The 24910-nt window shown below is 48.3% G+C and overlaps 1 protein-coding gene across 1 annotated transcript; it reads left to right on the top strand.

Annotated features, from left to right (window-relative positions):
• Positions 1-121: 121 nt before the first annotated feature.
• Positions 122-24568, top strand: ATP5PB (ATP synthase peripheral stalk-membrane subunit b). Its single transcript, XM_032794159.2, is given in 9 exon segments — positions 122-229; positions 311-353; positions 17601-17651; positions 17653-17691; positions 18509-18549; positions 18676-18839; positions 20227-20352; positions 23074-23253; positions 24231-24568. Coding segments are annotated over 9 exon segments (744 nt in total). The 5' UTR covers positions 122-201; the 3' UTR covers positions 24303-24568.
• The last annotated feature ends 342 nt before the right edge of the window (positions 24569-24910 follow it).

The raw sequence follows: 24910 nt of genomic DNA, 5'->3' as shown, positions 1-24910 counted from the left end.
AGAACCGCCCCGCCCCGCCCTCCGGGGAATTACAGTAGATTACGATTCTTCTCGCGACACTTTTACTGCTCCCGCCCCCACAGCTCGCGAGATGTTGGGCGTTCCTAAGCGCCTCTCGCGAGGCTTCCTTCTTTGCGGCCATCTTGCTGCCGCCGCCGGGGTCACCGGGACAGAGAGGGCAGAGCTGCAGCTCCACCGATAATGCTGTCTCGCCTGGGCCTGCGCGCCGGTGAGTGGGGACCGCCCCCGGGGTAGCCCAGGGGGGGCAGCGGGGGCGGGCCGTGCACTGATCGCTCTGTGTCCTCCGCAGCTCCGGCGGCGCTGAAGAGCCTGACTCCCTCCCTCTCCGTGGGGTAAGTGCGGCCGGGGGAGGGGGGTCAGGACTCCTGGGTTCTCTCCTCTGGGTGGGTGCCAGGGCTCCTGGGATCTCTTTCTTTGGGGTGAGGGGGGTGCGGTAATTGGGGTTGGGGGGTGTCAGGACTCCTGGGTTCTCTTTCTTCTCTGGGGTGGGGGTCAGGACTCCTGGGTTCTCTTTCTTCTCTGGGGTGGGGGCTGCGGTAATGAGGGTTGGGGGGTGTCAGGACTCCTGGGTTCCCCGTGTGCCTGCAGAGGATGTGCGTAGGGGAACCACGACAGGTACAAGAACGGGATGCATTAAGGTAGAATGTACCCATCGAGGGTGCAGGCCACCAGGGTATTCGCAAGGTTATCAGACAAGAAGTAGGGCCTATCCAAGGCAAAGCAACGGCAATACTCGAGAGTGCAGGTGGGGTGCATGGAAGGAACACTGCCCTGGGGGGGCAGAGGTAAGCTGGGGGGGCACACACCCGAAGGCAATAGCTGCAGGCTGCCCCCGGGGCAGGGCACAGCGGCAGGACAAATACTCCAAGGGGCGCAGGATGGGAACTGCAGGGAAGGACATGCCCGGGGAGGCGCAAGGGGGGTCACACCCGCGGGGGTGGCCTGGCGCGGGTACCTGGCGGTATGGCCCCCCGTGGCCGCTCCATGCACACCGGGCGTCGGTTCTAGCGCGCTATAAGTTCCTAGCTCCGGGGAGGGAAAACCTCTGGCCACTGATAAGGCCCATCTCAGGCTGCTCCGGTTCTTGCCACTGCAGCGCGCGACTCTCCGATGGCCACACTGGTGGCCAACTGTTGCCTCGGGAAGGAAATGCTCTGCCATTGGTCCCTGCATTGGCCACATGGTTCACTGTTGCTGACTGTGAAGGGAAATGCTCTGTGCATTACTCGTGTGCAAAACGGTGTCAGTGTGGCGCTAGTGGGAAGAGAGCTCTGTGCATTACCCTGCGTGAGCCACATGGTGTGACTGTTTCTCTGTTGGCGGATGCTTCTTAGTGTATTCAAGACCTGCATGGCCACAACGGTTTACTGGTTGCTCCATACAGAAATGCTCCTGTTCATTTCCTGGCTTGGCACAGGTGTCACTGTGCCCTGCTTGAGGAGACAAGCTCTGTGCACACCAGCATCGGCCACACGGTGTCACTGTTGCTCATGGCAGAAATGCTCTCTTGAATTAGCCGCTGTGTTCCACAGGGTGCCACTTGTTGGCACGGCGGGGGGATATTCCCTTAGTGCATTACCCTGCGTGGCCAAACCGGTCATGTTGCTAACAGTTAGGAAATGATCTGTGCATTACCCTGGCGTGGCCACAACAGCGTCAAGTGTTTCTCTGTGGGGGAAATGCTTGTGGGCATTACCCTGCGTGGGCACTGGGGACCACTCGTTGCTACCGTGAGTAGAAAATGGCTCTGTCACATCTATTCTGCGTGACTACAGGGTGTCACTGTTGCCTCTGTGGGAAATATTGCTTTGTGCATACCCTGCGTTGCCAGGCAGTGGTGATAACTGTTCCTACAAGCAGGAAAATCCTGTGCAGTACCCAAAACGCAATCTTCCAGGGCCACCTAACCATAGCACGCACCACTCAACAGCACGCATGTGTCCAGGACCTTGTTTCTAACCCCGAGGGCCAACAGAACCGCGAGTCTCTCAAGGGGCCCCTATCCCGGGCACCCCAAATCCCCATATCAAGGGGCAGCTAACACCAGGGACCCTAAAACACCATTTCAAGGGTCCCCTAACACCAGGGTCCCCGAACTCCTTTCGCAGGCGCCTCTATCCTGGGGGCCCCAAAACCCCATTTCCAGGGCACTAAAACCCCTGGGACCCCAACCCCACAATATCCAGGAGCCACCACACAAGGACCCCAAACGCTATTCCAGTACCGCCTAACCCCAGGCCCCAAAGCCCACACTTTCAGGGGCCCCAAACTCTGGGACCCAAAAACCCATTTCGCAGGGGCCCCTAACCTCAGGGCCCAAAACCCCATTTCTCAGGGGCCGCCCTAAACCTAGGGGCCCCAAAACCCTCATTTCCATGGCCCCTAACCCCAGGTGGCCCTAAAACCCCCATTTCAGGGGCCATTAACTCCAAGGGCCAACAAGAAACCCTATTCCAGGGAGCCACTAACGCTCTGGGGCCCCAACCCCGCCATTTCAAAGGGACCCCTAAAACCTAGGAGCCTAAACAACCTCCAGTTTTGTGAGGCCCTAACCCTACGGGAACCAACACTCATGTTCCAAGGGCCCCTAAACCTAGAGCCCCAAAACCCCATTTCCGGCCCTAACCCTATGGGTGCACCACCCCCCGCTTTCCAGGGGCCTAAAACGTAAGTGCCCCGAAACCGGCCCATTTCTAGGGTCCCTAAACCTATGGAAGAAGACCCCGCAATTCCAGGCCCCTAAACCCCAGGGCCAAAGTAACCCCATTTTTCCAGGGGCCACAAAACCCATAGGGCCCGCAAACCCCTTTCTAGGGACACTAACCTCAGGGCCCCAGTACACCTACATTCTCTCACGGACTCCTAACCCCAGGGGCCCCCAAAACCCCATTTCCAGGGCCGCTAATCTCTAGGGGCCCCAAACCCCATTTCCAGGGCTCCTAAAATAAGGGCTTCCAAAACCGCCTTCCAGGGCTCTCGTAACTCTAGGTGGCCCCCAATAACCCCCCATTTCAGAAAACGCCGCCTAGCGACCTAGTGGGCCCAAGACCCCATTGCCAGTGGCCCCTAACCTATAGGGCACCCCAAAAACCTCACCTCTCCCCGAGCGAGCGGCATCTACGTACAAACCCTACCGCCGGGCGCGCTCCAACCCAAGCGTGCTGCTTCCGATTTATCAGGGCCGCCGGCACACACACTTCAGCTGAGGCCCCAAACCGCCACGCCCCTGCCGGCGCCCCGCCACTCCTCTCGCGAGATATTTCCCAGAACATCCCCAGTGGCGCCTACACCGCGAGGCCCCCGGCCGCCAAAAACTATATGCACTCATTTATCCAGCGGCTCCCCTAAGCCGACAAGGTTGAGCGTGCCTCCAAAGCCCCACATTCTTCCAGCAGGCACTGTTGCCTAGCACGGTACGCGAGCCAGCCGCGCACATCACGCCATGATGGCACATAGGGCCTCCTCCAATACTGCGTCAGCGCCCCACTCCAAATACCATGAGTCTCGCAGGCCGCCGCCCTGAGACCTAGGGTCACCCATAGCGCCGGACAGTCACACACAGGTCCACACCGCTGCACATAAACACATACGGGGGCGAACCAATAAGCCCTCGATCTCGCCTGGGGCCTAAGCTGCGCCGGTAGTGGACCGCCCCCGCGGGGCCTAACCCCATGGGGTCCACGCCGCGAGGTGGGTCCGGAGCGCGTGCGAACTGACTTATCACTAGCTCTATGTATCTCTCTCGTACTATAGATCTCTGCGTTGCGCCTGAAGTAGTCCTTTCTCCTAAGCACGCTCCGGGTAAGCCTTCAAGGAGGGCCGGAAACGAGCCATAGAACACGCGGCGGAGGTCGAGCACTCCTAGACTCTCTCACGCCTGGGTGGGTGCCAGGCTCCTGGGAACTCTTTCTTTGCGCGGCGCTAACCTGGGCCCATTCCAGGGGCATGCGCTACTGGAGAGGAGCGAGGGAGAGTCCCAGAAAACACCCGGTTCTGCCATTTCTCTCTGAGTGGAGGGGCGCGGTCTAGACTCCTTGGATTCGGGCCCGATAACACTCGGGTCGTATTGCCATGCGCGGCATCTACACATGACCCAGTGGTCGCGACACTTCACCCCTCTCTGGGGTTGCGTCTTCTTCTGGGGGGGTCAGGACTCCTGGGTTCTCTTCTCTCCTGCGGGGGTCCAGGGCTCCGGGTCCTCTTTCTTTGGGGTGAGGGGGCTGCGGTAATTGGGGTGGGGGGTGTCAGGACTTCTGGTTCTCTTCTCTCTGGGGTGGGGGTCAGGATCCCTGGGTTTCTTTCTTCTCTGGGGGGGCTGGGTAAATGAGGGTTGGGGTGGTCAGGACCCTGGGTTCTCTTTCTCTCTGGGGGGGGGTCAGGACTCTGGGATCTCTTTCTTTGGGGTGGGGTGGTGCGTAATTGGGGTTGGGCGGGTGTCATGGTTTCTTCCTCTCTGGGTGGGGCTGCTGGTATGAGGGTGGGGTGTCGGACTCCTCTCTTGTTCTCTGGGGTGGGGTGCGGTACTGAGGTTGGGGGTGTCAGGACTCCTGGGTTCTCTTCTTCTCTGGGTGGGGTCAGACTCTGGGGTGTCGTCCTTCTTTCTTCTCTGGGGGTGGGGGCTGCGTCAGAGGTTGGGGTGGTCCAAGAACTCCTGTTTCTTTCTTCTCTGGGGGGGTCAGGACCCTGGATCTCTTTCTTTGGGTGAGGGGTGCGGTAAATGGGGGTGGGGGGTTCAGGAACTCTCTGGGTTTCGTTCTTCTCTTGGGGGGGGGGTCAGGACTCCTGGGTTCTCTTTCTTCTCTGGGTGGGGCTGCGGAATGAGGTGGGGTGTCAGGACTTCTGGGTTTTCCTCCGCGGGGGGGGGGGTAGGACTCCTGGTTCTTTTTCTCTAGGTGGCTGCGGTGTGGGGAAGGGGTCAGGACTCCTGGTTCTCTTTCTAGGTGAGAGGGTGGCTAGGAAGTAAGATTCTCGGGCCGTTCCCGGGGCTGGGGTTAGAGTTTCTGGCTCTGCCAGAAGTGACCTACCTCGGCATGCAGCTAGGTCGCTTCTGTGACCCTCTTTAGGTTAGATGAAGCATTTTGCTAAAGTACTGAGGGTTGTGCTGGTTTAATTTCTTTCCAGCTTAACTCAACCACGAGTGTATACACTACTACATCTGTTTACTGGATGATGATAATGTCTAGTTTCACATATGGCACTTTTTTAGAGAGGGCATTTTATAGAGAGGTAATTTCAAACTGTGGTTTAGTTATCTTCTGCCTGTTACGTACCAGCAAATACAATACAAAGTCTATTTCATCAATCTATCAACAAAATTAGACCAGTTTAAAATTGTATAAAGTAACAAACATTTAGCTTGAATGGTTGCCACTTCGTGTGTTATTCAGGCCTTAATATTTTGAGCTCTTCTGGCAGCTATTTGAGTTTATCTGCCCTGTTTGGCAAATTCAAGTAGCCTCTAAGTCAAACTTTTAATATGATCAGATTCGGAGTTGAGATGCTTGATGTTGTGACCATGAGCAAGTCACTTGATTTTTCAGTCTATTTACCTGTTAAACCATGGTAATAGAATTTGCTTCTTTTTGCATGTGTAAGAATAATTTTTTGTAAGCATCTTGAAATAGATGTGTTTACCAGGGGTAGTTTGTAGTGCATTAACCAAAGTCCGTTTGAATGATTGTACATAGTTTTGACTTCTATATAACAGAAAAGATTTTTGGGGCCACATATAAGAACAGAGTGCCCTAACTCATTTGAGACTTTTTTTTTTTTGGCAAAGGAATACACTTCACAGCAAATTCTCTTTTTACTCAGTGTATTGCATGCGTCTAGACCATTCCAACAGGTCAGCACTGCTTGCTCCTTACCCTCCCCTGAGAAAGGAGGGAAGTTCGTCATGGTTGATCCCCAGAGGAATTTTTCCAATTCCTGTATCCTAAAACAGGAGTCAAGGTTTAGTCTGTTGTACCCTTGTGGTTGATTTTGATTATTGGTGTGGCAACCCTGCTATGCATCAAATACGGCAAAGTGTCTGAAAAGTTTTGGTTTTACTGGTATGAGTAATTTGACATTAATGTGCATGATGAATTGCTTTTGTGGTGGGAAAGAACACACTTTGTTTAGGTATTGTACTAATTATGGGCTTGAGCCTGTATGGAATAAGTTTCTCTGAGATACTGAGAACCTTCAACTCTTTGAAGTCTGGAAGCAAATGGGGAGTTTGTCAGAGGGTTCCTACAGAGGCCAGGTCTACACTACGCGTGTAAATCGATTTTAGATACAATTCAGCTACGAAAATACGCGTAGCTGAAAAAGTCGATATATCTGATGAACCAAGGTTCTGTCATCTGTCAGGATTAATTTAATTGCTCTTAATCTCATTGTTCCATAATCCCAATCAGACAAGGCCCACAAGACTGCCAACGTTTAACTGGAGGAGAATCCTATCGTACTCTATAAGGTTGATATGACCAAGAAGAATGAAAGGCAAATCCTTTATGGTTTTATTTATTTATTTACCTAATGGCCCATTCCCTGCAATTCCTTGTTGTCTGAAATCAGAATTCTCTGGTGCAACATGTTAAGCTTTATCACAGGTAATTGGACCTACACCAAGGGGTGGTTTTGTAAGCCTTAGCTTCAGCCTATGCAAAGTTGCTTAATCTGCTGTCTTCTGCGTTGACAAGCCATAAACTCTGAGAACAAGCATATGGCCATATCTCCTATGATAACATCTGGAAGTTAAAATAATAATAATTGGAGATCTTGAATCTCGGAACTGGAGGGACCTTGAAAGGTACTGGAGTCAGTCACCTGCTTCACGAGCAGGACAATTTGCCCCAGTTCCCTAAGTGGCCCCTCAAGGAACTGATCTCACAACCCTGGGTTTAGGCCGGCCAATGCTCACACTGGGCTTTATCCTCCCCCAGATAATCTGGACGAGTGAGTTTAATAAAACTAGTCATGTCCACTGTTGCCTCCCAGAGCTTTCAGTAGTCGTGTTGGAACTGTGTGGTGTAAAACTTGTGGTCCCATCCAACTGTAAGAGCAAGCCTTGTTCAAGGGAGAACCAAGATAGCTCTCAAAGTCTCGATGAGAGCGACTTCTGAAACGGGAAAAGCAGAAGATATACAACTGGGATCGACAAAAATATTTTAATGGCCCACGCCTACTTTACATTACGAACTACTCCTTAGCTCACTGTCATTTCCTGGAAATCCCAACACTGACAGAGTCAGGCAGTGTTCAGTTAACTATTCGCTGATGATATATTTATTTAAAGTATTTTTTACTATAAAAAGTTTCTTATCATCCTACTCCTTCCTGATCCCAAAACAGGTGTTCAGTAAAAAAGAGGCTCTAGCTTTGTTTTTTGTTATTCCACCTGCCAAAGTCATTCCTATAAATGTGAAGAGTGCAATGAGCCATTTGGCAGTACCACAAAACCAAAACCCTGACCTCTTTTACAATATAACAACACACTTAAGATCATTTAATGACTAAATTTCAAATGCACCAAGAAATTAATTCCATTTTAGTACTTACACTTCTGAAGGCTGGGAGTCAAGAGACCTACCGAGCAATTCACTATTGATAGCCAGAAGGCGAACTGGAGGTAAAAGATAGAAAGATGTTAAAAACTACCAATATTCACCTGAAAGTTCAAAAGGAAACAACCATATGAAAATATGCTTCTTACGAAGTGAACAAAGACTACCTGGGAATATTGATAACCCATATCTGCGCAAGTTTCTTTTCCATAATATTTCTATGAATATCTTAAGAGGTCAAGCAGTTTAACAGGAAACATTCTGTACTGGCATAAAGGAAAGGAAATGAAGGTACAAGATGGTTCAAAGTGGCTAAGTGTCAAAACACACTGCTAGCCTATCCTTAGTGCAGACCACACGTATGCACACTTTCCCATGATGGTTTCTTGGTTCAGAGGTTTGTTCTTACTTTTTTTTTAAAAAAAGAACAGGACATGAATTGTTAAGGTGCAATATATATACAGATGCACTGGAAAAACACTAGACAGACTGCAAGGTGAGTGGACTTTACAACATATCATGGGAACCAAATGTAAGACACAGTTCCTGTGCACTTCAAATCAACTTTACACATTGTTTACAAAAGGCTGTGGCCAAGAGTACTTCCCAATTCCTTTAGTCTGAGCGGCCAACACGTCTATCTATCAGCATCTTAATGCTCATTCCACAGAAACATCAGTACCTGTGTGTAGAAAATCGCAAACCCAAGTGTGGTTTGGGAGTGCACAGCTGACTTAAGGCGGATCTCTGGGTTTTCGTGCCACAAGAGCAACTGTCATTTTCATCACCTTTAAAAGAACAAAGGAGAACAGGATTATTAGGAAAAATCAAACAGAGAATCAAAGAACATTCAGCACATGTTAAATAGTAAGATAGCTTCTACCCACAAACAACATGTCAACTTTGCTGCGGATGCCACATTAACTGAGGTAGGGAGGTAACCGAGGCCACTGCAAACTGTCAGGAAAGAAATGGTGAGTGCGACGAGATTGTGATCAGATATTCTACATTCTTAGCTCCCTTAGTTGCCTGATTGGCAAGTTTTTTTTGTTTTATTGTTTATGGTACATGCGATGCGATTTTACGACTGGTCTTTGCTTTCACTAGTGGATCATTGGCTGAGATAATCATGTGGAAGAAGAAGCAATACAAACTTAAGTTTGGGCAACATTTCATTCATTATCTCCACCCCCCCCCCCCCCCCCCGCCCCCTTTCTCCCCAGCAAATTCACATTGTATATCAAGACTTACCAATTCGAGTAGCTGGTTTGGGGCATATGGTATCCCACAGTAAAATCTGTCATCCTACAAACAAAGTAATGATGGCGGGGGAAAAAAAAAGTCTTTCAATGCCTCTGTGCTCCCAATATCACACATGATTAGCTTGGATGGGAATCAGGAGTAGTAAATCCGTCGCCCACTCACTCTTCCATGGTCTTGGATAAAATCACGCTGTGCCTTTTAGTTTCCATTCTCTATAATGGGGACAGTCACAAACCGCTACCACACAAGTGGGATCAGTGTTTGTATAGCATTTCAAGCGTAAAGTAGCAGTGTAACTGCAAGTATTATCGTTAGGAGGCAGCATTGTGTATTTGAATCAGAAAATCCGATAACAAACTAAATATTTCATTCAGATGATTTAATACAAGGGTTTCTTTCAATTGGACAACTGCTAAAAGCAGAGTTTTGCAAAATAGTATGAAAATATAGCGTAATTGTATAGGTGAACTTCCATCCTTTAATTGTAAGTCGTCTTTTCCCTCACACCCAGGCTTAAGGTATCTCTAAATGAGATTCTTTGTATCAATGGTAGCTACACAGTGTACACTCCCAGATAAGATGCAGTGCAACAATGCAGCCACCCGGATTCAGACCACTTGCCCACCTCTGCATACGCTGGTGCTGTGATTGCAACAAGGTTTAAACTGGGGAGATATACCCTCAGTACGACTGGGCTTAACAACTACAGAAGTAGCCAACAGCAGATTTCAATGTAAGTCAAATAAATATATTTAAGTTTATGGATCAATGAATGTGCAAACTGGAATGCTCAAGATGATAAAAACATGTGTTATTATTGAAAATTCTAAATACACCTCTACCCCGATATAACGCTGTCCCTTGGGACCAAAAAAATCTTACTGCATTTAGGGGAAAACGGTTATACTTGAACTTGCTTTGATCGCCAGAGTGGGCAGCGTCGCCCTTCCGGAGACTATTTACCCTTATAGCCCAAATTTGTGGTTCTATCAGTGGATTATATCGAGGTTATGGTTACTATTTTAACTGCAGAGGTCATAGCCAAATCAGATTATACGCATAGAGAATTTTGAGACAGAGTTAGTTTTACGCTCCGCACAGGACAGGAACAGGTATCCTTACAGACAAGAGGCCACACAAGTCCTGGGCCTGGCATGGAGCTACTCAAAAGAAACAAGGATCAAGCTACTTAAAAGGTTGGAATGTGGCTCAACTAGATTCGACACCTAGCCAAAGAGGGCAACTGGATGGCTCACGTGCACTGCTCTCCGGGCTATTTCATCAGCTCTAAAATCACAAAACTTGCATAGAAGTAATAAATATAAAATTCTAGGCGAGAATATTTTCAGCCTAGCACAATTACCATATCAATGGTCCACCAGGGAGAGGAAACTGTCCACTGTCAGTATGACTTTGGAAGAAGAATGAGAGTGAGGAAATGACTCACATCCCTGAAAGATGTGGGCTAGAAAATTCTAGGAAGCCTACAAACCTACACGATATCCCAAAATGGACAGACTTTGTAATTGTGTTAACCATAAAACTGTTCCACTTGAAATATACTGTACCATCATTTTCCTTGAAAGCTGAGCATCCATGTATTATAGATCAGGATTAATAAATGGGGGTTAGTGTAAGACCATCGAAAGTAATAATCTGGGTCAAAGAGTATGGTGCAGTACCAGCCAGGATGCTGCATGTATCAGCTCTGCGGAGCAGTGTGTGTTTTATTAGACCGGGAACAGCTGGATTTGAAGTCAGACTCCAAGCAGCTTCCTAGAAGCTGAACAGAGAAGCAAAATCCATAAGTCATTTGGCACTCACCTTGAAGAGTGCAGCACTGTTGCTGTGGGATGTCCAAACCTTCACCGCCACAGTAAGAACACAACATTAGAAGAGTGAGGGAGGATTTCATCAAAACAAGAGAAGACAGGGAATGCAGAAGGAACCAACCAGAAGTTCTTTGCTGCCACTACCGCTTGATGGCGTAGTGAGAAACGCTCACTGTTGTCACACATATCGTCTGCTCAGTATTTACAAAACTGTTCACTATTTAGCGTGTCGTTCTCATCCAACTCCAGAGCTCCAAGACCTAAGGAGAACGGGGAAATCAACCATTACCAGAGGTCAACCAAGAAACAATACAAAAAGCCTGGGGGAGAAGATGCTCTATTCCCAAAGCACTGCATTACCCAGAAGGGGCCATGCTGCAAACTAGATGGGATCTAAATGGAAATACCCATACGACAAATCCATAACAAAGTGCAGAAAGTTTTCAAAATGCACCATGATCGTATTAAGAATATAGGTACGCACTTACACATGTCTTTGTTTTCAAGCACTTTTACAAAAAACATGCAATCAAAAACCTTAACCTGCGTCAGTTTTGGTGATTGAGTGACAGAAAACCCAACTACGAAATCTGAAACATCCCTCTGAGATAAATTGACTACTACTACTCAGGCATCAGGAAGCCCAAGCATGGCCCAGCCCCATAGTGCTAGTGCGGCAGCAAACAGAACACAAGACAGTCCTGTTGTTGGTTCTTATTTTACAGATGGGCATACTGCAAGAAGCGGTGACATCTTGCCCATGGGATTTACATTTGGCCAGAACATGATTCAGGTGTCTAATTCAAAATTTTGCTCAGCATTGTTTACAAGGTTCAGAATTGCGCAGTCTCAGTGAGAGCCCAGGCAGGGGCTGAATCCAGCAGTACAATGATTTGCAGCTGAGGTCTGTACACATAAGTCTGTTTTTGTAGCATGTTTCTCCTGCCATTTCAAACAAGAGTGAAATTGTTGTTGACCATCTGCATGCCACAAGTGTGCTTTATAAAAGACAACAGTTTTAATCCACAGACACTCCACTTCTGGCCATACAGACCACTCAGCTGGTCCTTTATGTTTACCACTTCCTTCCATAGTGCATCCTAGACATTCCCGTCTGCACCAGGCTACTATGATCATGCCCACACATTACAGACAAATTACTTACAGAGCTATATGAAAATTCACTGTTTACTTTACCAGAAATCTGCGGCCACTAGTATTCTTTATCTGCTACCCATTTCAGATCCGCTACGCCTGCTTTCGCTGAACTCCAGCAGAGCAATGAAGCCTCATTGAGGAGCCGTTCTGGATCCTAAATAGCCCAAATGGACCCACCAGGACGTCCACTCAAAGCTAGAGCACTCAGGAGAAAGCTCCATCTGGAAAAGAGATAAAAAAGAAGAGAGACCGTTAAATCCACAATTCCCTGATATACTGGCCCTATAGTAAAGCACAATACAGAAACTCAGGTTATCTAGTTACACATAACTAAAACCATCGCTGTACGACAAAAGTTTTTGGTTGCTGCTAACAACATTAACTAGGGCTTATGACACTTAATGCTACGTGAGCAGGTGCACTCGTGTCACCGAAGTCAACTACCTATACGACAGGAGAGCTTCTCCATTAGCGTAGGTACACCTTCCAGAGAAGGGTAGCTGGTTGATGGGAGAAGTCTCCATTGAACTAGTACTGTCTACACTAGGGGTAGGTCACTTTAAACCGTGTCGCTCAGGAGTGTAGATTTTTCTATTCGTTCTAAATCTATTAGGTCTGAATGGTGTCATGAGACCTGCACGAATGAACAGATGTTGAGGATGGAGAAGCCATGCTCAGTGGCTTGCATGTAGGCAGGTATGATAAAACTGTAGGCCCGCAAGGTCCAAGAGAGGCCACAGGATAGATAACCCAGGGGCTTCCGTCTCTGGGTGTGAGACCTGTTCAAAGTTCACTCTCAGGAGGGTAACCTTGGCTGCGGGGTGGATGGTAGTAATCACTGGTATGTAGCATCTTGTCCCACCAGGAAGGATGATGTTTGGGATCCTAGAAGCAGTGCTTTGCGACTCACCCGGGGAATCTGGCTCCCGTTGCTGCAGAGGATGTGCAGTAGGGAATCCAGGCGACGGTACAGAGAACGGGATGCATTAAGGTAAGATATGTTACCCATCGAGGGTGCAGGCCACCAGGGTATTCAAGGTTATCAGGACAGGAGAGAGTGGCTGTCCAAGGCACAGCATGCGGCAATACTCGGGTGCAGGGTGGGGTGCATGGGAAGGAACATGCCCTGGGGGGGCAGAGGTAAGCTGGGGGGGCACACACCCGAGGGCAATAGTGCAGGCTGCCCCCGGGGCTAGGGCACACAGCGCAGAGACAATATACTCCAGGGCGCAGGATGGGACATGCAGGGAAGGACATGCAAGCGGGGAGGCGCAAGGGGGGTCACACCCCGCGGGGGTGCCGGCGCGGGTACCTGGGCGGTAGTGCGCCCCGTCCAGTGGCCGCTCCATGCACAGCGGGCGTCGGTCTAGGCGGCGCATGTTCCAGCTCCGGTGAGGACTCGCCACTGATAGCCCCATCTCAGGCTGTCCGGTTCTTGCCACTGCAGCGCGCGACTCCCTCCCCGCACGAGCAGACAATCACCGCGCTTCCACGTGCGCCCCGGGACACCCTACCGCCACGCCCCCTGCCGCGCCCCGCCACTCCTCTCGCGAGATTCCCAGAACCGCCCCGCCGCCCTCGGGGAATTACAGGTAGATTATCGATTTCTCGCGACCACTTGTACTGCTCCGCCCACAGCTCGCGAGATGTTGGGCTTTCCTAAGCGCCTCTCGCAGGCTTCTTCTTTCGGCCATCTTGCTGCCGCCGCCGGGGTCACCGGGACAGAGAGGGCAGCAGCTGCAGCTCCACCGATTAATGGCTGTCCGCCTGGGCTGCGCGCCGTGAGCTGGCGACCCGCCCCCGGGGTAGCCCAGGGGGGGCAGCGGGCGGGCCGGTGCCTGATCGCTCTGTCTCCCAGCCCGGCGCGCTGCGCGACCTCTCCTCCCTCTCCTGGGGTAAGTGCGGCCGGGGAGGGGGTCAGGACTCCTGGGTTCTCTCCTCTGGGGGGTGCCAGGGCTCCTGGGATCTCTTTCTTTGGGGTGAGGGGGGCTGCGGTATTGGGGTTGGGGTGGTCAGGACTCCTGGGTTCTCTTCTCTCTGGGTGGGGGCAGATCCTGGGTTCTTTCTCTTGGTGGGGGCTGGGTAATGAGGGTTGGGGGTGTCAGGATGCTGGGTTCCCAGGGGCCCCAAAACACCATTTCAAGGGTCCCCTAACACCAGGGTCCCCGACTCCCATTTCCAGGCGCCCCTAATCCTGGGGGCCCCAAAACCCCATTTCCAGGGGCCTAAAACCCCTGGGGACCCCAACCCACATATCCAGGAGCCACCAACACCAAGGGACCCCAAAACCTATTTCCAGGTACCCCTAACCCCAGGGGCCCCAAACCCACATTTCCAGGGGCCCCAAACTCTGGGGACCCCAAAACCCATTTCCAGGGGCCCCTAACCTCAGGGGCCCAAAACCCCATTTTCCAGGGGCCCCTAAACCTAGGGGCCCCAAAACCCCATTTCCACGGGCCCCTAACCCCAGGGGCCCTAAAACCCCATTTCCAGGGGCCATTAACTCCAAAACTTTCCAAGGGCCCCTAAACCTAGAGCCCCAAAACCCCATTTCCAGGGGCCCCTAACCCTTGGGGCACCAACCCCCGATTTCCAGGGGCCTAAAACGTAAGTGGCCCCAAACCCCATTTCGAGGGGCCCCTAAACCTAGGGGAAGAAACCCCCCATTTCCAGGGCCCTAACCCTAAGGGCCCAAGAACCCCATTTCCAGGGGCCACAAAACCCAGGGGCCCGCAAACCCATTTCTAGGGACCCCTAACCTCAGGGGCCCCAACACCCCATTTCCACGGACTCCTAACCCCAGGGGCCCCAAAACCCCATTTCCAGGGCCCTAACCCTAGGGGCCCCAAACCCCATTTCCAGGGCTCCTAAAATAAGGGCATAGGGCACCCCAAAAACCTCACCTCTCCCCGAGCGAGCGGCATCTACGTACAAACCCTACCGCCGGGCGCGCTCCAACCCAAGCGTGCTGCTTCCGATTTATCAGGGCCGCCGGCACACACACTTCAGCTGAGGCCCCAAACCGCCACGCCCCTGCCGGCGCCCCGCCACTCCTCTCGCGAGATATTTCCCAGAACATCCCCAGTGGCGCCTACACCGCGAGGCCCCCGGCCGCCAAAAACTATATGCACTCATTTATCCAGCGGCTCCCCTAAGCCGACAAGGTTGAGCGTGCCTCCAAAGCCCCACATTCTTCCAGCAGGCACTGTTGCCTAGCACGGTACGCGAGCCAGCCGCGCACATCACGCCATGATGGCACATAGGGCCTCCTCCAATACTGCGTCAGCGCCCCACTCCAAATACCATGAGTCTCGCAGGCCGCCGCCCTGAGACCTAGGGTCACCCATAGCGCCGGACAGTCACACACAGGTCCACACCGCTGCACATAAACACATACGGGGGCGAACCAATAAGCCCTCGATCTCGCCTGGGGCCTAAGCTGCGCCGGTAGTGGACCGCCCCCGCGGGGCCTAACCCCATGGGGTCCACGCCGCGAGGTGGGTCCGGAGCGCGTGCGAACTGACTTATCACTAGCTCTATGTATCTCTCTCGTACTATAGATCTCTGCGTTGCGCCTGAAGTAGTCCTTTCTCCTAAGCACGCTCCGGGTAAGCCTTCAAGGAGGGCCGGAAACGAGCCATAGAACACGCGGCGGAGGTCGAGCACTCCTAGACTCTCTCACGCCTGGGTGGGTGCCAGGCTCCTGGGAACTCTTTCTTTGCGCGGCGCTAACCTGGGCCCATTCCAGGGGCATGCGCTACTGGAGAGGAGCGAGGGAGAGTCCCAGAAAACACCCGGTTCTGCCATTTCTCTCTGAGTGGAGGGGCGCGGTCTAGACTCCTTGGATTCGGGCCCGATAACACTCGGGTCGTATTGCCATGGGGTCAGGACTCCTGGGTTCTCTCTCATCTGGGGGGGGGGAGGGGCTCCTAGGATCTGGGTTCTCCTTCATGCCCAGCTGAGGGGGGAGGAGGTATTGGGGTTGGGGTGGTCAGGACTCCTGGGTTCTCTTCTCAGGCTGCGGGGGGGGGGAGGGCTGGGCTCTGGGTTTCCTCTCATGGTGCGGGGCTGGGTAATGAGGGTTGGGGTCAGGACTGCTGGGGTTCTCCTTCTTTCTTCGCTGGGGGGGTCAGGACTCTCTGGGTTCTCTTCTTCTCTCGCGGGGTCAGGCCTCCTGGGTTCTCTTTCTTTGGGGTGGGGTGCGGTAAAGGGTTGGGGTGTCAGGACTTGGTTTCTTTCTCTCTGGGGTGGGGTCAGGACTCCTGGGTTTCCTTTTCTTCTCTGGGTGGGCTGCGGTAATGAGGGTTGGGGGTGCAGACCTGGGTTCTCTTTCTCTCTGGGGGGGGGGTCAGGACTCTGGATCTCTTTCTTTGGGGTGAGGGGGGTGCGGTAATGGGTTGGGGGTGTCAGACTCTGGTTCTCTTCTTCTCGGGGTGGGGTGCGTACTGAGGTGGGGTGTCGGACTCCTGGGTTCTCTTTCTTCTCTGGGGTGGGGCTGCGGTACTGAGGTTGGGGTGTCAGGACTCCTGGGTTTCTTTCTTCTCTGGGGTGGGGCAGACTCCTGGGTTCTCTTCTCTCTGGGTGGGGGCTGCGGTAGAAGGGTTGGGGGTGGCAGGACTCTGGCGTTTTTCTCCTGGGGGGGGTCAGGATCCTGGGATCTCTTCTTGCGGGTGAGGGGGTGCGGTAATGGGGGTGGGGGTGTCAGGCACTCTGGGTTCTCTTTCTTCTCTAGGGGGGGGGGTCAGGACTCCTGGGTTCTCTTTCTTCTCTGGGGTGGGGCTGCGTATAGAGGGTGGGGGTGTCAGGACTTCTGGTTTTCCTCCGCGGGGGGGGGGGTAGGACTCCTGGTTCTTTTTCTCTAGGTGGCTGCGGTGTGGGGAAGGGCCAGGACTCCGGGTTCTCTTTCTAGTGGGGCGAGGTGGCTAGGAAGTAAGATTCTCGGGGCCGCGTTCCTGGGGCTGGGGTTAGAGTTCTGGCTCTGCCAGAAGTGACCTACACTCGGCTGCGCTAAGGTCGCTTCTGTGAATCCCTCTTTAGGTTAGATGAAGCTTTGCTAAATACTGAGGGTTGTGCTGGTTTAATTTCTTTGCCAGCTTAACTCAACCACTGAGTGTATACACTATTACATCTGTTTACTGGAGTGATGATATGTCTAGTTTTCACATATGGCACTTTTTTAGGAGGGCATTTTATAGAGAGGTAATTTCAAACTGTGGTTTAGTTATCTTCTGCCTGTTAGGTACCAGCAAATACAATATCAAAGTCTTATTTCAGCTAAATCTATCACAAAATTAGACCAGTTTAAATTGTATAAAGTACACATTTAGCTTGAATGGTGCACTTCGTGTGTTATTCAGGCCTTAATTATTTTGTATCTTCTGGCAGATTTGAGTTTATCTGCCCGTTGGCAAAACTTCAAGTAGCCTCTAGTCAAACTTTTTAAATAGATCCGGATTCTGGAGTTGAATGCTTGAGTTTGTGACCATGAGCAAGTCACTTGATTTTCAGTCTATTTACCTGTTAAACCATGGTAAATAGAATTTGCTTCTTTTTGCATGTGTAAGATAATTTTTTGTAAGCATCTTGAAATAGATGTTTAACCAGGGGTAGTTTGTATGTGCATTAACCAAAGTCCGTTTGAATGATTGGTACATAGTTTGACTTCTATATAACAGAAAAGATTTTGGGGCCACATATAAAACAAGTGCCCTACTCATTTGAGACTTTTTTTTTTGGCAAGGAATACACTCTTCACAGCAAATCTCTTTTTACTCAGTGTATTGCATGCGTCTAGACCATTCCACACAGGTCAGCACTGCTTGGCTCCTTACCCCCTCCCCTGAGAAAGGAGGGCAAGTTCGTCATGGTTGATCCCCGAGGAATTTTCCATTCCGTTCCTAAACACGGAGTCAAGGTTAGTCTGTTGTACCCTTGTGGTTTGATTTTGATTATTGGTGTGGCACCCTGCTATGCCATCAAATACGGCAAAGTGTCTGAAAAGTTTTGGTTTTACTGGTATGAGTAATTTGACATTAATGTGCATGATGAATTGCTTTTGTGGTGGGAAAGAACACACTTTGTTTAGGTATTGTACTAATTATGGGCTTGAGCCTGTATGGAAATAAGTTTCTCTGAGATACTGAGAACCTTCAACTCTTTGAAGTCTGGAAGCAATGGGGGAGTTGTCAGAGGGTTCCTTACAGAGGCCAGGTCTACACTACCGGGAAAATCTCGAATATCTAAAATCGATTTACTCACCCATCTTCACCGCGCGGGATCGATGTCCGCGGCTCGCCATGTCGATTCCGGAACTCGGTTGGGGTTGGTGGAGTTCCGGAATCGATATAAGCGCGCTCAGGGATCGATATATCGTGTCTGATCTAGACAGGATATATCGATCCCCGAGCAATCGATTTTAACGCGCCGATACGGCGCGTAGTCTAGACGTGCCCAGACTTTAGCTTTCGGTAAAGGATAAATTCTAAGTGTGTGTTATGGGCCTGATTAGCAGAAAAATGTTTGCAGCTCCTAGCTCCCGGTAATGTCTAAACATGGAGGTTAATGCCCTATACTGAGAGGGCAGCAGAGGCTAGAGATAACATAGAGATAACATATTAGGCGTTCCATGGTTACTTTCTGGTGATGGAAGTCTTCATATAGCAGTATATCTCTGGGAATGGTGATTCTTCTGCCCGAGTCATTCTTTTTTTGGAGAGGAGTGACAGGTCCCTCAATATTCCTATATAACTTAAAAAAATTAAAATGCCTATCTCTGCTTTCCGTAAGCTGAACTTGGAATGGGTCTGTTTCCAAGTGATGTATTTGAAACGTTATCCTTTTATCTATTTTAGGGCCCTATGTGCTGGGAACTGGGCTACTGTTCTACCTTCTCTCCAAGGAAATCTATATAGTCAACCATGAAACAATTGCAGGTGCCTGCATTGTGGGAGTCCTCATTTATATAGTTAAAAAATATGGAGGTGATGTAGCAGCTTTTGCTGATAGGCTCAATGAGGTAAGAAAAAAAGAGACCATAGTCTAACTTGACACTGACTCTCAATGCAACAATTCCAGGCGTTCAGTTGCTTTAAAAAAAAGTTTTCACCAGTTTTTCTAATATTGAAGAAAAGTAACAGCTTTTTTTAATTATGGTTCTCTTTGTACAGTGCTGAAAGCCTACATGGCACTTTACAATAGGTGATCTCTGCCAAATAAATCTTACAGGGCAGACAACTTAATCTAAATTCATGGATATGTTCGACTGTAGAATTGTGTACAATAGTAACTGTCTTGCAACTGAGTGTTCTTAAATTTTGACTGGTAACCTACTAATCCTGAAGAAATGGATTAAACTCATCAGAATGTACTTCCAGACCCTATTGGCCAAGGGAGCCAGAACTTGACTATGTCCATGCATGTTAAGAAGCCACCTGTTTGCAAAATGCTTATTTATGGTATTTTGCCATTAGTGTCACAATTTAAAATTAAAGGGCTGAGGGCAAAGTATGTATTTATAGTTGGTGTCATGAATCAGTATCCATATATGTAGAATTTGAGTAAAATTTTTCAAAAGCATGTTAAGTCTCATTTTCAGCAGTGACTTGGATGCTTGGGGAGCATAAGCCTCTGATTTTCAAACTTACCTGCTTTTTAGTTGGTGTGGTTTTTTTTAGAAATAACTATACCATGTAGGTGCATTGGGAAGCCAGTGCATTGCAGTCTTTATTGTATCTACTTCAGAATGAAATGGAGGAGTTTAGTCTGGAAGTTAGAGACCTCGTTAACTCATTCTTCACATTTTGGGGGCATGCCATTTCATTTCTGTACTCTTACATGTGTTCCTTGGTTCTTTTCTGCAAATTCCTTTTCTATACTAGAAAAGATTTGCTGGTATAACTATAGCTTCTTCCTAGTCTTGGCCTAAGTAAACTCGTACAGTAGACCTGAGTTATACTGGCATAGGAATGCTTTTGTTGAGATGGCTTATTTCAGTTGGGTAAGCTCTACTAGTAAAAATGTGTTTGTCAGAATAAGTTACATCTGCCCTAGGATTGTTTGCAGGTATAGCTGTACCGGTAAATCTTTTCCAGTGTACACGGTGCCTTATCAGAAAAGCACTTGCCTTGTAGCTTATACTGGGTCTCTGAGTGAAATAAGCTATACTGACAGAAACTCATCTGTGCTGGTAAAACTGCATTTATGGATGTTTAAGTGTAGACCTGGCTTAAGCTTTAAACATGGCAACTTCAGTGGCAGTTACTGTTCTTGGCTGCCCCTCTTCACCTTCAGACCTGATAAGTTACAGTTTAAGGAGACAATGCAATTTTGAACAATCAGATCAGCAGTTGATCTTTCCCTTCCTTATGTTTTAGTCTGGATTTTAAAGTTCCTTCTTATTTCAGGAGAAAGTTGCCAAAGCTTTAGATGTCAAAAATGATTCAATCAACCACCTGGAGTCAATAATTGAACAGGAAAAGAAGGAGCAATGGAGGGTTGAAGGCCGCAATTATCTCTTTGATGCCAAGCGGGTACGTTATTACAAATATAACTTTACAAATATCTTTTTACATAGTTACGTGGCCCTCATAACCACAGACCCTGAGTGTCTCTATGTACTTAACAAGCAGCAGATGTTGACTATCTGTACATTAGGTGTGGCAGGTCACATAGACAATTAAGTTGTATGACATTTCCCATTATAAGACCCTATTTTCAGTTCCATGTAACTTTATCAGAATTATTCAGGCTTTAATTTTTCCATCTTGGCTGTCTGCCCCAGGCTTTGAAAATGATTCGTTTCTGAAAATGAAGCTAGGGAAAAATACATTGTTAAAACATTGTGGCGACCTTTCATTTGAGAAGTTCTAGAACCTGCAAGTTTATGGGACTGACTCGAAATTTGGCAGTAGGAGGCTTCTGTGTTGAGGATGTTCCTTTTGCAGTCCATGTGTGTCTTCTCAAATTTGACCAAATTTTAATTCTCTGAAAGATCACAGTTCACACATGATCAATAGAGATTCCTTAGAGTTCAGCTGCTAAATTTCTCAAAGACTTCATCTAAGCTGCAGGATAGGGCTAAGCAGGACTTCCCTGGCAATTGCAGCTTTGGGCTGCTGTGGAAGCATTGGGTCTGAGCACCTGAACTGAGAGCAGGGAGACTATCTTGTGCTGTCCTGGGACCAGGCAGCATGGAGAAGGAAGCTGCCTAATTTGAATGAAGAAGGGACCAGAGCCAGACCTGCTGGGGTGTAGATTGGGATTGTGGAAGAAAACAAGTCCTCAGTGTGTGTGTGTGTGTGTGTGTGTGTGTTAGCAACAAGTCAGAGACCGTTTATTATGAGCAATTGCAAGGGAAGACTTCAGTCAGACAGGGGGCCCCCCTGACCTTAGGCAGATCTTCCTCCACAAGCAATATAAGACAAGGATTTAAACCTTCCTGTTACATACATCAACGGCTAATGGTTATCCTTTGTTTATACAAACTCCTTCCAGACTTTACCTTATCTTAAGGTTTCTGCTTAAATCAGCTTTCCATCTTTATTAACTAAAAGCAAGGCGAGAAGCAAGGTGAGAAACAGCATTTCTTACAACTCTCGTGTTGTTTGGGTTAGGTCTACCTTTCACTTGATCCTTAAATTGACTAAAACATTTACCCTGCTTTTAATTCTGCTTCCACAGGATGGAGTGTTGGTTGGGTAAGAGGGGGAGTGTTGGCAGATCAAGTGAGGTGCTTGAGCACAGGGGGACAACCAGGATTAGAAGCGAGTGGGAATGGGATGAGGAACATAGGGAAGGAGAGGGGGCTGAGGGCCAGGGAATGAACTGGAAGTGTCTGGACAAGGGAATAGGCTAAGAAGCCTGAGGAGTGGGGAATGGGGTGAAGATTCTGGAGGGGTAAAGATGAGAGATGAGTGTGACAGGTATGGGCTAAAGAGAATGGATTAGGAGGTGTTGCGGAGGGGCAGGGCTTGGTCTATCATCCCCTTTCCAAATACACCTCTACCTCACTATAACGTGACCCGATATAACACAAATTCGGATATAACGCAGTAAAGCGGCGCTCCGGGGAGCACACTCTGGTGGATCAAAGTACGTTTGATATAATGCGGTTTCACTTATAGCACAAGAAGATTTTTTTGGCTCCCGAGGACAGTGTTATATCGAGGTAGAGGTGTATTTGTGAAACCCACTGGCAAAGTGTTTCATCCTCCTCTAGTGCTGTTCCATCTAAAGAGTGCCACCTACTGCTGTAGCTGCCACTCCCGAAGCTCTAGTGGGAGAGGTCTGTATTGTGGATCTAAAGGGTCCAACCCTGCTGATAACCCATGTGGGTGTCAATGTGACTTTTTTTAAGTTTTTTTTTAAATCTAGAAAATTACACTTAGTCTGTTTTAAAACAACATTATGGTGAGAGTTCCCGGGTAGAGCTGGATTATGCTAGATTTTTGTCATTTATTTATTTTGTGTATAAAGACATTCTCAGTTGAAAAGCCTAAAATGGAGCCCATTTTTTAAAAAATACTATATCCACTTAACTAATACTACTGATATTTAAATAGTGGGACTCTCGCTTTTGACAGTCTGTATAGTCTTGGCATATAATATAGAATTGGGATTCTAGGGTTCAGTTCCTGTCTCTGAGACCTTGGGAAGTCATTTAACTTCTTTGTGCCTCCATCTGTGAATGAACACAGCCAATTTTTGTAAAATACTCTAGGTTCCTTTGAAAAGCAACATGTGAGTGTAGTGGTCAAGGGACATTTACCTGGAACACATTACTGGACATTGACAATACCAGGGAGGGATAAGCTGGAGTGCCAATAAGAAGTGTGGTCAAGAATGTAACTTAAATACTTTCTGGATGGATTGTATTTTCTAATGTACAACCTACCCTAAATTCTCAACTATTGAAGAATAATTTTCACTCATTGATATGTTTGCTTTCCGCAACCAACTCTGTATAACTTTTCAGGATTGATGTACCTGACTATTAGGATTCTAATATCTAAACTGTATTATTAAAAGTATTGATCTAAATTTGGATTATTTTTGATGAAGTATCTTACGACTTTTAAAACAAACTTTGTATCTGTGGATAATCTAATCACTATACCCAGATGTACAGACACACTTAACCTGCGTATTATATAATTTTTTAACATTAGTTTAAATAAAAAATTTAAATCTGAGATACAAGATGGGCAGAAAAGTCGTAATGGAAAACTGAAGTGCATCTTTTCTCTAACTAGAATAACGTTGCTATGCTGCTAGAGACTAACTACCGAGAAAGGCTGCTGACTGTATACAATGAAGTGAAGAAGCGGCTAGACTATCAAATCGCTGTTCAGCAACTGACACGTCGTAAGGAACAAGATCACATGATCAACTGGGTAGAGAAAAATGTCATCCAGAGCATCACTGCTCAACAGGTACTTTTAGCTTCTAGCAGTTCACTGTGCCTCCTGTGTCCTAATACAGAATACTGTTTTCCTCAACTGCCTGACATCTTTGGTCAAACATGACTAGTATGTCTTTGGCTGACTCTTCTCTGGCTGGCTTCCAGAGCACCCAAGGCACGTTCCTACTTTTTTGATCAAAACCAATGGGATCTGATTTTTTTTCAGAAATGCTAAGCACTTGCAGCATTTCCTGATTTCATTTGGGTTGTGGTTGCTGATTGCTTCTGAAAATCAGACCCAGTAACTCCAATTGAGAGATTACCTTCCTGCACAACGGTAGTCTTGTGGGTGGGAGGTGTGCCCAGGAGGCTAGGGTACTTCCTTGCAGCATCCCTTGATGTAAAGCATGGATGTTTAAATGTGGAATTTTAAGATGACGACTGGTGGGACTAGCGCACCTGCACATTTCCCTTCCTTGTTGCCTCACAGGGCTAAAGTCGCTTCAGTCTCCACACTGGGAGGTGAAGAAAATGGGTAGACCTAAATATGGAGTTGAAGTGCACTAGATGGGGATTTCATTTACATAATGCTGTCATCTCTCCTCGGTCAGTTCTGCCAGCACTTTGGAGGATCCACTCACTCTTCCCAAAGCTTATTGTTCCTCTAGATAGGTTGGCCTGACACTTGTCGACATCCTGCAGTCTCCTGTGAATTGTGCAGGCTGACTGTTTTTTTGGTAGGATCAGATTTTAATCATCTAGATTGATCATCATTTGCTAATGCTTGAACATAAGCCAATATTTGGATTTCCATCTCCATGAGTTTTTTAGATGGTCATGCAAATTATTAATCATACATGAGTTGGAACTAGATCCTTTCTGTACCTGGCTTCAATTTTTACCCAGCTAAATCTGAACATGGCTGGTGTGCACACATTGTTCATGCAAATGATTCTCTTCCCTGAGTTGTTTCAAGGCCTGTGAGAGTCTATTCATTTCCTTTTGCAGGAGAAGGAGAGTATTGCCAAGTGCATCTCAGATTTGAAGATGTTATCGAAGAGCACACGGGTGGCAGTATAATCGCACAACGGTGAATTCCATTCAGCTCTGCGTTTTTCTGTGATCTGCTGTTGAAAACTGTACAACTGTAACTCTAAATTAAAATACGTTCTGTATTCTCCCTGTCTGATTAGTAGCACTGAACTTGCAGCAGTCCCAGGGCATGGTTATGGTAGTTAATTCTGATGTGAACAGGAATCTATGTGCTTGTTCCAGTTTGTTTTTATGCAGAAGTTTAGGGTTCTGCAGATGAATAAAAACATAACTCTTCCTTTGTTAAAGCCAAACAGTTCATGTTTCTTTCTGATTGGCTTTGCCACTGACTCACTATATGTCTAGGTAAGTGACTGCTTTTGTCTGTCCCTCAGTTTTCTCCTCTGTAAAATAAGTATATAAGGAACAGGGGGAAAGTGAGGCATGATTCATACTTGTAAAGCACTTTGATATCCTTGAGTAATATAAACAGACAGTGTTTACACTAGATATACATTTGGGTTATGGCCTAACCATTACACAGACAGCAATGGCTTATTAGCTCCTGGGTGGGGAGGGGGAAGGAGAGAGGTACTATGCAGGGTATGTTATACTCCGCTTGCTCTGAAGTGCAGGGTGAGCATCAGAGGGTAGTT

Source organism: Chelonoidis abingdonii, chromosome 4, assembly GCF_003597395.2.
Source record: "Chelonoidis abingdonii isolate Lonesome George chromosome 4, CheloAbing_2.0, whole genome shotgun sequence".
Taxonomy (NCBI): Eukaryota; Metazoa; Chordata; order Testudines; family Testudinidae; genus Chelonoidis; species Chelonoidis abingdonii.
The sequence above is the reverse complement of the archived record's forward strand: the minus strand, read 5'-3'. Positions and strand labels throughout refer to the sequence as shown.